Source organism: Anthonomus grandis, chromosome 15 (genome assembly GCF_022605725.1).
Source record: "Anthonomus grandis grandis chromosome 15, icAntGran1.3, whole genome shotgun sequence".
NCBI lineage: Eukaryota > Metazoa > Arthropoda > Insecta > Coleoptera > Curculionidae > Anthonomus > Anthonomus grandis.
In genome coordinates, this window is record NC_065560.1 from 1,027,501 (window position 1) to 1,043,755 (window position 16,255).

The 16,255-nt window shown below is 35.9% G+C and overlaps 1 protein-coding gene across 5 annotated transcripts in view; it reads right to left on the reverse strand.

Annotated features, from left to right (window-relative positions):
* LOC126745057 (proto-oncogene tyrosine-protein kinase ROS) overlaps positions 1–16,255 on the reverse strand; it is a 78,073-nt gene that overhangs the window by 17,574 nt on the left and 44,244 nt on the right. For all 5 annotated transcript variants that reach the window (XM_050452738.1, XM_050452737.1, XM_050452736.1 and 2 more), the window contains 8 exons: positions 14,169–14,524; positions 13,973–14,113; positions 13,727–13,916; positions 13,353–13,673; positions 13,114–13,295; positions 8,670–8,947; positions 8,496–8,613; positions 5,382–6,666 (listed from right to left, as the gene is read on the reverse strand). In XM_050452738.1, coding sequence (XP_050308695.1) covers positions 5,382–6,666; positions 8,496–8,613; positions 8,670–8,947; positions 13,114–13,295; positions 13,353–13,673; positions 13,727–13,916; positions 13,973–14,113; positions 14,169–14,524 — 2,871 coding nt within the window. The remainder of the gene's footprint in view (positions 1–5,381; positions 6,667–8,495; positions 8,614–8,669; positions 8,948–13,113; positions 13,296–13,352; positions 13,674–13,726; positions 13,917–13,972; positions 14,114–14,168; positions 14,525–16,255) is intronic.

A 16,255-nucleotide genomic window follows, 5' to 3' on the forward strand; every position in this document is an offset into this window, starting at 1 on the left:
GAATTTACAAAAAATTGTTTCATAAATTAATGCTTGCTAAGCTGAATTAACGCAGCAAGATAGTCGTAAATATAATGCTGAATTATGCGGCATCCCCGAGAAGAAACAGGAAAACGTCCTTACTCTCGTAAAGGAGTTAGGTTCTTTCATTGGGAGTAACATTCAAGATGACGATATCGTGTCATGTCATAGGGTTGCCAGATATGCTAAGGGTACAAATAGTTCAATCCAACCCAAAAACATAGTGGTCAAATTCTCATCCGCAGCTAAAAGAAACGAATTTATTAATGCCGCTAAATTGAAAAGAAATCACGGGTTAAAGGCAACAGACTTAGAATTTGAACATGGCCCAAAAATATTTGTTAACGAACACCTTTCACCCTACTATAAGCAACTTCACAAGAAAGCTAGGAAATTTTGTAAAAATTCTAACTTTGCTGGGTGAAAGAAATGAAAGTTTTCATAAAGAGGGACGAGAACAGCAAAGCCATTAATATTATTAATGAGCACACTCTGCCTTCCGTGCTAGCATCACTATAAACCATATCTTCTAATTAGTACTTTTGTAATTTCTTGTGGCAACTTACAACTTTTTTACAACACTAAAAGCTTACCAATAAAAATGAAATTTAATGATCAGGAAGCTTCGAATTGTGTTGACATTAATGAACTCTTTTCTAAGTTTTTTTGGTGGAGTATATGAACCTTCTTATACACCAACTTTAATTGAGCCTAGTCTATGTCAAGAATGTTTTGTAGATAACAATATTGATATAAACGACATTAAATATGCACTTATATTTATGGATCCTAAAAAGGGACCTGGCCCAGACGGTTTTCCTTCATTTTTTTTTAAGTCTTTTCCTAGCTTGTGCGAGCCTTTGCATATTTGGTATAATCAATGTTTATCCAGCGGCATTTTTCCTAATATTTGGAAAACACCTCAAATTGTGCCAGTATTTAAATCTTAGTCACTTTGGTAAACTTTTTGAATCTTTGCTGTTAAAACAATTATTCTTTAAGGTCAAAGAAGCTATTGATGGCTTTTTCCAAAAAAGATCGGTAATAACCAACTTAATACCATTTATTCAGAGTATAAACGAAAGTATGGATAGTGGTCTGGAAACTTGTGGCGTGTACACCGACTTTTCCAAGGCTTTTGATAAGGTACATCATCCTACACTTTTCTTGAAATTGGAGAATTTCGGTGTGCACGGGGCCCTGCTCAAACTCATTAAAAGTTATCTAACAAATCGCTCTCAGTACGTTGTCGTAAATGGAGTAAAGTCTTCTTGTACAACCGTAACTTCAGGAGTACCGCAAGGTTCTCATTTGGGACCGATTTTGTTCTCAATTTTTTTTAAATGACATTGGTCAATGTTTCTCTACTTGTAGATATCTTGCATATGCAGATGACCTAAAAATCTTTACAACAATTAAGAGGGTATCAGATTTTCGTGCCCTGCAATCTGATCTTGTAGATTTTGAAAGGTATAGAAATGTCTATCTCGGGGGCACTATCTTGAAGTATGTGGAGTTTATTAAGGATTTAGGTGTGACGTTGGATTCCAGACTGCTCTTCGATGTTCATATAGAAAACATTGTTCAGAAAGCTCTAAAAAATCTAGGTTTTATATCTCGAATTACAAATGGTAATCATCATTAATATTATTATATTGTTAGAGTACATCTAAAAAAACACACAAAATCAATCGCTGCCGCTGGGTTTTCTCAAAAGTACCATATCGGCATTTTTGGAATCAGAGAGAAAAATGCAGGGCATGGGAGGGGGACCGGACACTTGAACGACAGATGTTTTTAAGGGGATCACTTATCGACCGGGGTGCGATTCGGTTTGGTTTCGTAAAGACTTTAGAAGTAGTATTAATTAATTAAAATTTAATTAAAACAAGTATGGTTTGCAACTTATTATAATCCGGTATCTTTTGTAACATTTTAAGCATTATACGTGTTGATGTAAGTCCGGTGATGATGGGTCCGGTGTTTGATTTATTGGCTCTGACAAACATTTATAAAACCAGTGGCTTTTAATTTAATTCTTATTATTTAAAAAAATTAAATTAGACTGTTTCTAACAATATAATGCATTCGTTAAACCTACTATACAGGGTGTCCGGAAGCAAGATGCAATCCTTTAAGGGGGTGATAGCTGACTTAATTTCAAACATTTTAAGCTAAATATGTGTAGGTCGAAATTTTTTATGGCAATTTTTGCATTTTTTTCAAGAAATACCAAAATTTCACACTTCCACAAAAACAGTATTGTAAAATGGAATTTACCAACCAAGAGTACGCTGACATTGTCTTCACATATGGACGCGCTAACGGTAATGGAGCTTTGGCACGACGCTTGTACCGGGAACGTTATCCAGATCGGAGGTTACCAAACTTCAGGGTGTTTCAAAACACCTTTCGCCGTCTTACTGAAATTGGCATTGGAAATAATCCGGCACGTGGAGTCAACCCTGGCCATAATAATGTAGAGATTGAGGAGCAAATACTGGCAGCTTTTACCGCAGACCCTACTGCAAGAGTCAGAAAAGTAGTCGAAGACCTTGGCCTTTCTAGATGGAAGGTGTGGACGACCATGAAGAAAGATGGACAGTATCCCTTTCATGGTACGGGGGTGCAGGGCTTACAAGAAGAAGACCCTGCAAGACGAATTCAGTTCTGTCGCTTTTTATTGAACATGGACATCGAGGACCCGTTATTCTTAAGAAGTATCTTGTGGATAGACGAGTCCAATTTTTCCAGGGAGGGTATTACCAACTTCCACAACCTCCACGAATGGGCTGCCAAAGATGCAAATCCGCACTGGAAAAAACAAAAATCATTTCAGAACAAATTTTCGATCAATGTGTGGGCCGGAGTAATAGGCAGGACTATTATTGGGCCACATTTTCTACCAGAAAATTTAAATGGTGCCCACTATTTAGATTTTCTACAAAATGATATCCCCGTTCTTCTAGACGAAGCTGTATTATTGGAAAGAGAAAGACCAATAATCTTTCAGCAAGATGGTTGTCCAGCGCATTGGTCCTTGGCTGTCAGGAATTACTTAGACGACTGTTTTCCGGACGGTTGGATCGGTAGAGGCGGAACCTTTCCTTGGCCTCCTCAATCGCCTGACCTAATTCCGTTGGATTTTTTCATATGGGGCCGGGCAAAGGAGCTTGTATACACCATCGAAATAAGAATAAGAGAAGAGTTGATTCGCGAAATAAATGAAGCATTTGACAGGATGAAAGAAGATATGACCATAAGAGTATCCACCACCGAAGTAACAAAAAGGGCTCGTGCCTGTATTAGAAATAATAAATTGCATTTTAAACATGAACAATAAATAGTTTAAACAAAATTGTGTTTTATTTAACATAAAAACCTAAAATAACCGCACAATCGGGGCTCTAATGCTTAGTAGGCTTATGAGAGGTCTCGGTCTAATTGGCCAGGCATCGGCATGAGTAATATCTAAAAATAAAGGGCGTTTCAATGTCTCTAATTTTTCTATAAGTTTACACAGAAGCTTGGAATAGATCGTATTTTTATTAATACACATTAGACAAAACAAAATAAACTTTGAAACTCCGATACTAATTGTAACTTGCGCTCTATTACCGTTTAAGTGTGAAATTTTGGTATTTCTTGAGAAAAATGCAAAAATTGCCATAAAAAATTTATAAACAAATTTCGACCTACACATATTTAGCTTAAAATGTTTGAAATTAAGTCAGCTATCACCCCCTTAAAGGATTGCATCCAGCTTCCGAACGCCCTGTAGAATATGCGACAGTGGCTTGGCATCTTAAAATATAATAACTTAAAATTTTATGGTATGAAGCCCTTAGAGGTTTCGTAGAAATAATTTTGATTTAATATTGATTTATAAAATTATTAATAATCTAATAGACTGCCCTTTCTGTCTGGAAAATTTACATATCAACGTTATTCCTTATATTTTGCGTAATAGATCGACCTTTAGCATCTCAAGATATTCTTCAAACTATTTGTCTAACTCTCCATTATTCAGATGCGCCCGTAGTTTTAATAATTTTCAAGAAACTAATTTGAATAATGATATATTTTTCTCCAGTATGGCTTCATTTAAGCGATACTTAAAGAATTCTACCTAATTTCGCAAAGAACGATAAATATTGTCCTTTTTTTCCTTATTGTCATTATTCATATGTATATATGCTTTTTTATTGTTTATAAGAGATACTATTAAATAAGTTAGTTGGGTTTATATTGCTTGGTGTATTTGTTAGGTTTGGTGAAAATGTAATGTTTGGCAAAGCGCTTACTTGTATTTAAATTCATAAGATGTTCTTTCTTGCTTTCCTGTTATTGGAGTGCTTAGTCTATCTGTAGCCTTGTACTTAAATAAATAAATAAATGGATGAAAATTGACTTACGATAAACCGAGAAAAGACAGTATATCTTCGTTTTGCACTCACTAGAAAAAGGAGTACGAGTAACCCAATAAACGTGAAGTTAGATTTTAGAAAGGATTAACACTGGATCATCCCAATTTCTTTGACCGCACAATACCTCGGAGTAACGATCAACTCACGGTTAAAATGGCGTCTACATACAGACAATCTAACTAAAAAATTAAGATCATTAATGCAAGGATCCTAAGGAAATTCTGTCGACTAAGCTTTAAAAAAATCTTTATTTTTCTTTGGTACAATCGTTGCTAGAATATGGTATAATAGGATGGTATAATTCACAAGAAATTGCACATATACCCATACCAACTATTAAACAAATATTTTAACGACAATCTATATTTCAATTAATAAAAACCAATCTATTAGGACAATTTTCAACTCAAAACTACGAACATTACACCCGATTTTAAGCTCAACTAAATATTATAACAAGCAGACAGAGTAAAGTTATTGGACAATAAAGATATTGCAACGCTGGACAGGTAGTTTCTGATAAATTACCATTGAAACTAAAACAATTTTAAGAGAAAAACTATAGCAAAGTTTATTTTTCCATAGTTTTCAAAAAAAAAATTAGGTTTGTTAAAAAAAGGAAGGAGACAAAAATTATACTATACAGAACTATGCGTTTGTCTGCTTGCCTATGCATATGTTACTTGTTACGTTATTCGTTAGGAATAGTTTAGATTTGTAAGTAATTTTTCGTTCTTTAGATAATTGTTGTAATAGGTAGATAATTACATTTTATAAATTTTAGGTAATAATTAGTTTATTACCAACCCTATCGATTTGACAGACAAGGACAATAAGCCCCCCTAAGTCAAAGAAATAGGACGTTTCATACTCTTTAAAAAACTGCATTTTATTGTATTATAATCTTATTGCTAAAAATAAATAAAGTCTTACCTCCGGGTAATGTTCTGGTAATCAACGGTTTCCAGAACACCACTTCCTCCGGCCTAGTGAAATGATTGCTCGCTGCAGCAGTCACTGCATACTCAGTAAAAGGTTTCAGATCCAGCAGTTCCACGGTCTCATTAAAAGTGCTCAGATAACTGGAAGAACCTTCCGGGTGCAACAGTTCATTATACTTAATAGTGTATATGACTGTAGGAGTTGATGTATTCGTACATCCAGAATCGAACTCAATTTTTGGCATTTTCAAGGTGAGAGACTCATAAGATTTCCTTTTTATAGTCGGGGTAAAGTTGGAAAACTGTTTGGGACTGAGGCAATCTTTAGGTGGGTAAGGTTGCATGTGATTTCCATAAATATGCACGTCGGTGGCCTTGACAGGTCTGCTCAGTAAATTCGAGTCACTTTTCTTGAAAGCGTACAGTTCTCCTTCAAAGTTCGTCCAATAAATCGAGCCAAAGTCCGATCGGATCTTTTGCAGCGGAAACGACTCGCTTATAAAACTGTTGTTAGCGATAACAGTACATAGACAACCGGTTTTATCAGTAGCAAATAACTCTTTGGTATCGGAATCGATGAATATCAACGAAGGTTTCTTGATGGTCGAATGGTCGATGGTGAAGGTCGAACCTATTTGAAGATCCTCAGGGCAATTACACTCAATATCGTTCGTGTCCCGATCCGTATCCAGATTTATGTGCCTTCTACGTCTCTCGCTGGCGAAAAACTCCTCTACATCGCTACCATCCAGGTTCGCATACATAACCTTATTTCCAACACGATCGCTTTCGATCCAATACATTTTTCTTGTGAACGGTGATATTTCAATCTTGGAAATGTTGTTCGGCGTTGCATACACCATCACGTTCCGCACCTCACCCTTATCCATACGATTAATATCAATTTTATAAATCAGCGTTTCATTAACGATTTCCTCGACGTAATAAATGCTCCTCTCCAACCAATCTAGCGCGAGTCCTCCAGGTTTACCCTTTAGGTCAACGATTTTTGTTTTATTAGCGGAATTCAGATGGTACATCAGTAGCTCTTGAAGCTCATTGATCCAGAACAGTTTGTTCTCTCGCATAAGATAAGCAATTTCCAGGGGGGCGTTTATGCCATTTACAAGCGGATGATTCTGATTCGCGTCAATGTCGTCCACGTAAATAGTATCGGAAGATGCGATCAGTAGAGTTGGTATTGGAGATTCTTTCTCGGAGTCTACCGGGATGGGCGGAGACATTGTTCCGGTTCCTATTTCTGTGAAGGCTTGCACCTAAAACGAGGATTGATATTAGCAATAATTAAATAGTTATAAAGATTGTAAGTAAAGCAAAATGTCTGCCCATGCCAGTTAGGAGACATTAGGGTCCATGGAGGTGTGTCTCGATAATTTACGATAAGTCCAAGAATTCTTTACTTAGATAAATGATTTGTACCTTAAATTAAAGATGGATCATTGGTCCAGCGAATGCCAAAGACTATTTTAAAATATCTTAAAAATTTTCGAAGTTATAAGGCAAAATATCTGCCCATATCGGTTAAGAGACATTAGGGTCCATGGAGGTGTGTCTCGATAATTTACGATAAGTCCAGGAATCCTTTACTTAGGAAAATGATTTGTACATTAAATTGAAGGTGGATCATTGGTCCAGCGAATGCCAAAGACTATTTTAAAATATCTTAGGAATTTTCGAAGTTATAAGGCAAAATGTTTGGCCAGATCGGTTAAGAGACATTAAGCTCCATGGAGGTATGTCTCGATAATTTACGATAAGTCCAAGAATCCTTTACTTAGATAAATGATTTGTACATTAAATTGAAGGTGGATCATTGGTCCAACGAATGTCAAAGACTATTTTAAAATATCTTAGGAACTTTCGGAGTTATAAGGCAAAATGTCTGCCCATATCGGTTAAGAGACATTAGGGTCCATAGGGGTGTGTCTGGATAACTTACGATAAGTCCAGGAATCCTTTACTTAGGAAAATGATTTGTACCTTAAATTAAAGATGGATCATTGGTCCAGCGAATGCCAAAGACTGTTTTAAAATATCTTAAAAATTTTCGAAGTTATAAGGCAAAATATCTGCCCATATCGGTTAAGAGACATTAGGGTCCATGGAGGTGTGTCTCGATAATTTACGATAAGTCCAGGAATCCTTTACTTAGGAAAATGATTTGTACATTAAATTGAAGGCGAATCATTGGTCCAGCGAATGCCAAAGACTATTTTAAAATATCTTAGGAATTTTCGAAGTTATAAGGCAAAATGTCTGGCCATATCGGTTAAGAGACATTAAGCTCCATGGAGGTGTGTCTCGATAATTTAGGATAAGTCCAGGAATTCTTTACTTAGGAAAATGATTTGTACATTAAATTGAAGGTGGATCATTGGTCCAGCGAATGCCAAAGACTATTTTAAAATATCTTAGGAATTTTCGAAGTTATAAGGCAAAATGTCTAGCCATATCGGTTAAGAGACATTAAGCTCCATGGAGGTGTGTCTCGATAATTTACGATAAGTCCAAGAATTCTTTACTTAGATAAATGATTTGTACATTAAATTGAAGGTGGATCATTGGTCCAGCGAATGCCAAAGACTATTTTAAAAAATCTTAAAAACTTTCGGAGTTATAAGGCAAAATATCTGCCCATATCGGTTAAGAGACGTTAGGGTCCATGGAGGTGTGTCTCGATAATTTATGATAAGTCCAAGAATTCTTTACATAGATAAATGATTTGTACCTTAAATTAAAGGTGGATCATTGGTCCAGCGAATGCCAAAGACTATTTTAAAATACCTTAAGAATTTTCGAAGTTATAAGGCAAAATGTCTGCCCATATCAGTTAAGAGACATTAGGGTCCATAGAGGTGTGTCTCGATAATTTACGATAAGTCCAAGAATCCTTTACTTAGGAAAATTATTTGTACATTAAATTGAAGGTGGATCATTGGTCCAGCGAATGTCGAAGACTATATTTCACTAGCCATAGAAACTCAATAAAAACAAGACACTTTCTCTGCAAGGTGCCATGGAAAAATCAATGAAGGAGTGAGAGAAGAACCTGAAATCGGGTTTGTGTGTTAACACCCAAGCTTACCTGGAAATAATATACATGACTTTCATTCAGGTTCTTAAGTACAAACTCGGTTTGCTTGGCAGTCCTCTTCAAATCATTACACAACACGTTTTCGGTCTGATTTACCATATTCCAGCATCTAAAATGAGTTTTATTAAATATTAAATAATAGAATATCAAAAAAACCCTTTTTACCTGACATTATAGCCGTGCAATATCCCGTTGGGAAACAACGGTGGATCCCACCTAAAGGTTATAGAAAAATTATTGACGCCTTTTAAGGAATTATTGTGCTCGTAGGTCACGTAGGTCCTAAGGTTCCTTGGGGCGGATGGTGTGGACGGCGGTGAAAATATCACAGTCCGGATCTGCGGCGAGGAGGCCCAATAAGTGAACGCCCTCACAGTCACGTTCAGGGGGGTGAAAGGGGTGACTTCGCGCCAGTATTTGATCGTCGGTTCGGTGGTGATTATCTAGAAAAATTATTAATTTTGTTGAGTACGAACCTGTTGTAGATCTATTAAAATCACACCAGTTCAGGGTGAAAAAAAATGGGAAAATTGAAGGTTGACAGCCTCACGGTATAATTCCATTGAAAGGAATACGAATTAACGTCCAGGAATTATTATTTGGTTCTATTGAAGTTGAAGAATTGCCTCATCAACGAGATCGTCGTCCTTTTTCAAGTGGTTCTTGAAATGATACCTAACTTCACACTAACAAAGCCTTAAAGCGCTTTTAAAGCGAAACGAAGATCAGGAGTTATCTGACGAGCACCCCTTTACTTAGTTTGTCAGGAATTCTGTGATCTTTTGAGATCTCCCACGACATTCCAATAACATCCAGGTACCTAGCTACTGCTCCAGGTGCTCCTACGTCCACATCATCGAAACATGCCAATACTTTACATCTAAACTTTCCCAAGCTGTAGATTCTCCTTCGGAAGTTATATTAGGAAATTTAGTAGGCATTATTATTGGTTGGCTTGATTCAATATCTCCTCAACCACTATTTCTAGGCAATTCTACACTCTGCTATTGCATAAGCCTAGTGGATCGAATCCTTAGCTCGAGCAAAGTTATGCACCTTAAAAAACTGGCATAATTTCGAATTCGTAACTCTGTCAAAGGCCTTGAAGGGATCTTTATAGATGGTAGGTTGTCATTCTTCAAGTAAAACAGTTTGGTAGACACTCCACTGAACTGCGATCAAATCAACGCACTGTATGAAAGGAAACATTCAATAACACAGTGAGTGTTATGCTGAAGAGAGGAATAATTGACAATACTCTAGAGACTCAAGAACAAATTTCAAATTCAAATTCAATTCAAAACAAATTTATTTATCATGAAGGTAAATAAATAATCATATACAAAATTGTAGCATAATAATATACATATGTTGTACAACCTACCAAATACATGATAAATAGGACCATGCCTCGATTATAGAGAACCGTTTACACAGGTTCATCATAAGATAGAACCTGTGTGGCATAGCCCTTCAAAAACCTTGAAAGCATAAAGCAAAAAAAAAAAAAAAAAAAGATTTTCTTAATTAATCGAGACATGCATGCGTTGAGTATCATATTTAAGTATTTAAGTAAGGCGAAGCAGGCGGGGGTTCTGGATATGCAGGAAAGGTAAATTAATTAATATTTATAACAATAAATATTAATTAATGGTCCATGGCTCCTCTTACAGCCAAGGTTTAATTTTCTTGCAGCATTCCAAAATTCTCTTCCATGCTTTTGTGACATTGTGTTGAAATAGGTGATTTTTTCCCTCGCAACAGCATGCTTAGTGAAATTCCTTAATTGCCTATAGTACTGAAGGTGTGCTTCAGTTTTTTGTTTCAAATATCTACGATGAGCCTTATCTCTTTCTTTCATAAGAAATTTAATATTATTTGTAATCCACGGCGTAAACGGTTTTTCTTTTAACTTTTTGGATAATAGCGGAGCATGTTTATTTATTAAAAATAATATATTCCTTCTAAATATGTCAATCTTTTTATCTATATCTTGTGTATAATATATATTATCCCATGGTAGCTGTTCTGCGTCTAAGTTAAACTGATCCCGATTTATATTATTATAATTTCTATACTGGATGTATCACGTCCCTTGGCAAAATCCAAAACAGTATATACCATATTATGGTCTGAAATGTCTGGCGAAATACTTACTGAACCTGATTTTTTTATGATTGATGATTGGTTTGTTATAATAACATCAATAAGGCTGAAACTATTTGCAGTAAAATTTATTCGAGTAGGTTCTGTAATAACCTGTTTTAGGTTAAAAATTTCTAAGAGTCTTTCAAGTTTTTTTTTCGGTGAATGTTGTTTTAAAAAGTCAATGTTAATATCTCCAACAAAGATAACCTGATCGTAAAATGGCAAGGATAAGCTACATATTTCCTCTAACCAATCAATAAAATGATCCGCATTAGATGAAGGCGGACGATATACAGTTGTAAACAGAATTGATCTTTTATTTATATTAAGTTTAATGCTAGCATATTCAAAATCAGCTGAAATTACATTAAAATATATATTTTCATTTTTATATTTGTTTTTAATGTATATCCCTACGCCACCACCCCTTCCTACTCGATCTTTCCTAATAAGTTTGTATCCAGGAATTTCGAAGCTACTGCTATCATGCTCAGGAGTTAACCACGTTTCTGACAGTCCCAAAATGTCAAAGTCGTAATCAAACACATAATTTGAAAACTCGTCAAATCCGGTATTCATCGATCGAATATTAGAATGCGCAACAGTAAAATTCATACCTACCCTCTTATAATCTTGATTAATCAAATTATCTTGCTGATTAACCGCTCGTATTGCTGTATTAACCGCCATCACCCCATAAAAAATATCCTGACCCACGCACATCCACCCACTCCCTTCACCATGACACTAAAACTGACAAATATTTAATAGAAACAAAACGCATATCACAACAGCAGCACTCACTATGCTTTGACTAAACATTATTGCATAGGTGCACCTTGGCCTATTTAAATAATATTCACAAGATATAAGATTACATCTTTGAGATTTAAATACATCAAAAAGAAAATTAATAAATGAAATGACCACATTGGATCTTGTGTCGTAACTTAGAACCAGAAGTTATTTTTTAACCAAACTAATTTATAATTGTAATTTAAGATGAAAATAATGATAATTAATCAGTGTTATATAAATATACACACTAAACTTATACACATAACTGGATATGAAAGACAAAAGTTCATAAGCTTCAATCATTATATTATTATAATTTTAATAGAGTGAGAGTAAAAAAGATATACAATATAGGCCTTGTCCTTCCCATCTGTATAGGCTCAAATACCGAAGATTGAGAATCTTAATACTACAAACTAAATAACTAATAACCCAAAAAATAAATGATACACAGAGAGCGTAAGTTTTTTGAAAAGCATTTTGAAAGGAAAATAATATAATATGGAGTTTCCTGATATAAACAACATAAAAATGCAAGATACATGAACTGAAAAAAAAAATTAAAACAAAAACTAAAAAAAGAAAATTACAATAAACCGGAAAAAAAAACACCATATTCAAGTCGGTAACTTTCTTTGATCAATTCAACACATTTACACTTTGAACCCAACTTAAAAATAAAAACACTTACATTAGTAATTACCCGGGTCCTGATTGTTGTCGTGCTTCCTTGTAAGTTCACCCAGTTTGTCTTCAGAATCTATTAGCACTTTAACACAACAAACACTTGCCCCCCTTTGGTCCAGTAGGAGTTTTTATATTGAACTTGAACTTTTTTTAACAAACTATGCTGGGAAACCGTAAGCAGCTCGGATAACATGACTTTTGTCCCCTTCAACGACCGTTTACTGTAGAAAATTTTATCGCGCAACCATCTCTGGCAAAATGAGACCACAACTGGCCCAGGTTTTAAGGCCAGCTGTTGATCTTTACTGCCCAGCCGGTGACAAAAATTTATATCATATTTGCGTACCGGAATATTTATTTTTGTAGAAATGAGATCAATAATACCGTCGTACAGATCGTCATTTGAATTTTCTTCAATGCCGTAAACTAATACGGTGTTTCTATTGGTTGCCGTACTGTGTTTTGACACTCGAAGGTTTAATTGCGTAATGTTTTGACGGATATTATTTATGTTTTCTAATACAGTTTTTTCAAAGGTAGAAAATCTTACTGATAACTCAGCAATATCCTCCAAATGAGAGTTATCCTTTGAAGTGGATGTCGATGTGGTTCTTGCTTTTAGATTCTTCTTAAAGCTGTCAAATTCGGTTTTAAACTGGGACGCCATTTGCTCTACTCGTTCATTCAACTTTTGGATTTCGGGATTTTGACTTACTTGGGCGTTTGACGAATTAACTGTATTTCTCCCCATGGCTGGAACTACTTAAAATAACACATTAAACACTTGTAACTAATTATTTTTTACATTAATAGGACATAAATTAATGAAATTTACGGACCGAGGTGACCGAACGTTGTACTTATCTACGCCGGCGCATCACAATTTAAGAAGAGTATTAATTAAATAGCGAAAGCCATAACTCTATCAAAAGCATCGTATAATCTAAATAGATTAAGAGGCAATATTGGTACTTACAGAAGCGTTATTAGCGGGCAAACCGTCCAGCTGGATTTCATAGAACACCGTTCCATAATTAACATTTTTGACCGGATCCCAGGTGATGTTAAAGGACTCCGATGACCCAATAGCTTTTACAGATTCCCGATTTATTTTTTCCGGAACGATGTTGATCGTTTCCTGCTTATCTGTCATATTGCCTAAATTTAAAATACTTATTACTATCGACGCACTATCTGATAGTTCAAGGTACTTACCGGGCCAAGAATGTAACGTTTTATCCACCACATAAACCAGATTCAGTCCCCATATAGATTTCCCACTGACAGTGGCCATATGCTTCCCATCCAGGTCACTAATGACGGCATTTCTCTCATCTTGCAACCATAAAAGGCGATTGTTAAAATAGGACAAGGGACCTTGGGTGTCCGGTCTTTGCAGGAGTGCCACTCTGGTCTTGAAAATACCGCGAGAGTCTCCGTAGCCCATCATGAGAGCACGAAATAGATGAGAACCATCCGAACCTCGAACTATCCAGTAAACGTGGTGACCGTCGAGGTCTAACGTGAGACCCATTACTGAAACAAAATCATTCTGACTTTGTCAAAGTCCGTATAGATGATACTGATACCTTGCTTTCCAGAAAACGGTTCGAGTCGATCATAGTCCATCTTATCGTCACCGTTGAGGTGTGCACATTCGACGTCATACTCCCTGGACCAATACAAGTAACCTTTAATCGAATCAATGCGTAATTCCTTTGCCAAAGTCAGGATCGGCAAGGGTTCTTGCTGACTGCCATTCAAATTACTGCGGATGATCTATTTATAGATTATAATATGAGAAGTGCATTTGTTAGGAGGAAGTTGATACTTACCAGTTGCTGTTTCAAATTGGACCAATAGAGCTTCTTTCCGATCCAGTCTACCGCGATGCTTCCCACAGAATCGATATCCACGAGTCTTCCATGTTTGTTTGAGGTTAAATTGTACCAGTAGACATTGCTGCTATTAGTTACCTTAAATACCATTAGGGTAAGCTAAATACTGAGTCATATTAAAAATTGTGCCCACCATATACACTTGGTCTTGATACCAAGTCATCCCGATAAATCCGACGTTTCTCATCCGGGTTTTATGGAGTAAAGTCTGGATATTCTCGATGGCCGCGTCAGTTTTGAACAGCCCTTCGGTTCCCGACCAAATTATGATCGGATTTCGAGTCTTATCCAGGGTGCTGCCCTTGAATTCCGTCGACCAAGGGCCTTTACCCGATTTGGTGTAGGCGAGCACTTTTAGCAGGTATCGCGTGTTTTCCGTCAGGTTGGTTATGCTGAGGGATGGAGCGGATGTTGTGTAGGTGTTTATGGTGTTCGTCGATAAATCCTGCACGGAGATTTCGTAGGACCAGTTTTGCCACGCCCCTCTTCCTAAAGAACGAATCAGAAGAATCAATAAAGTAAAATGAATGAGCAGGAAAACAGACAGAGAGCTGACCTCTATGAACGAAGTAACGGTAATCACTACTTAATTCGACGACTAAGTATCAAAAATGAAAATTGAAGAAGAGAGGTCAATAATTTAATCCCGTCCATCGTTTATTGATGTTATCACCCTCAAACTACTACTAAACGTTGCCTGGAATTAATTAATATTTTAGTCCAGGTAGTAATTGTTCTATTTCTGGATATTTCCCATTCTTAAACAAGAATTCAATGCCAACTGCCTGTAATAATTTAATAATTAATTCCAGAAATCATGAAAGCACGGAAATTTCGTAGGACCAGTTGTGCCACACCCCTCTTCCTAATGGAAGAATCAATAGAATCATCCTATTGAGGTGGTCGTTTCTTGATGTTCTCACCCCCAAACCGCCACTAAATCCCAGTTTTTTGGAATAAAATAATACTTAAGTCCAGGCAGTCATTTCTCTTTAGTCTCATGCAATTTTAGCATGATTTCTGGATATTTTTCACCCTCAAACTTCAAATTAACCCCAGTTGCCTGGAATAAAGTAATAATTTAGTTTAGGCAGTCATTTCTGGACGTTTTTGACCCCTAAACCCTATTTGCTTGGAATAAATTAATATTTTAGTCAAGGCAGTCATTGCTCTTCTGTCTGGATAATTCTTACACTCAAAGAAGAATTCGACCCCAACTGTCTGGAATAATTTAATAATTTATTCCAGGCAGTCGGACTTGCCTTTCAAATTATACGAGCACGGAAATTTCCTAGGACTAGTTTTGCCACGCCTTTCTCCCTAAAGGAAGAATTAGAGGAATCAGAAGAATCAATAAATTGATTGGATGCATCAGAAGAATATTTGCCAATAAACAGAGAAATGGACGATAAGATATGGCCTCTATGGTGAAAAAACCAGTAATCACTATTTAACTTAATCTATGCTATGTAGAAGTTTTAAAAAATGAAAATTGAAGAACAAAAGTTCCTCAACAATATTTTGCTTCAAGTTTCTTGATGTTCTCGCCCTCAAACTACCACTAAACTCCAGTTCCCTATAATAAGGGAATACTTAAGTCCAGGCAGTCATTTCTCTTTAGAAATTGACATTTTTTAGAGTTTTCCAGATTAATAAAGTAATTTTTAAATGATTTCAGGCATTTAAAATAAAGTTTTGTTTTATTCCAGGCTTTTAAAATCGGGTTTTCTATCTTCCAGAGACAGGTAGAAAACCGGGCGAAATAATTGGGGCTTTAGAGTAAAATCAATTGCTAGAAGGTATGATATTGGCCGAATCTTTTAGAATCATTGGAATTTATTAGACAGTTAGGCAACTACACCAATTACAATGCACCTGTTTCGAAACAGTCTGCGAGATATAAAATCATCGATTTTGACGAAATGCTCCTGGAATATGCAAATAATTCATAATTTTGACTGCTTTGAAGGAATCGCTTCAAATATCAGGAAAATAATGGTGCCTGGAATGAAATTGCTCAAAAGGTCTGAAATATAAAGTACAGAAAAGCAGAAAAAAACTCTGTGCGGTATAAGAAACATCTACGAAAGCCTGGAATATGGAGGACTTTCAGGTTTGTAAAAAGGTTGAAATCGTGTCATCTGCAAATCTATTCTTCAATGTTCAGTGAAGCCTAATGAACACCAACCATGTCAAAGTATTTTTACCTTGAAATTTACC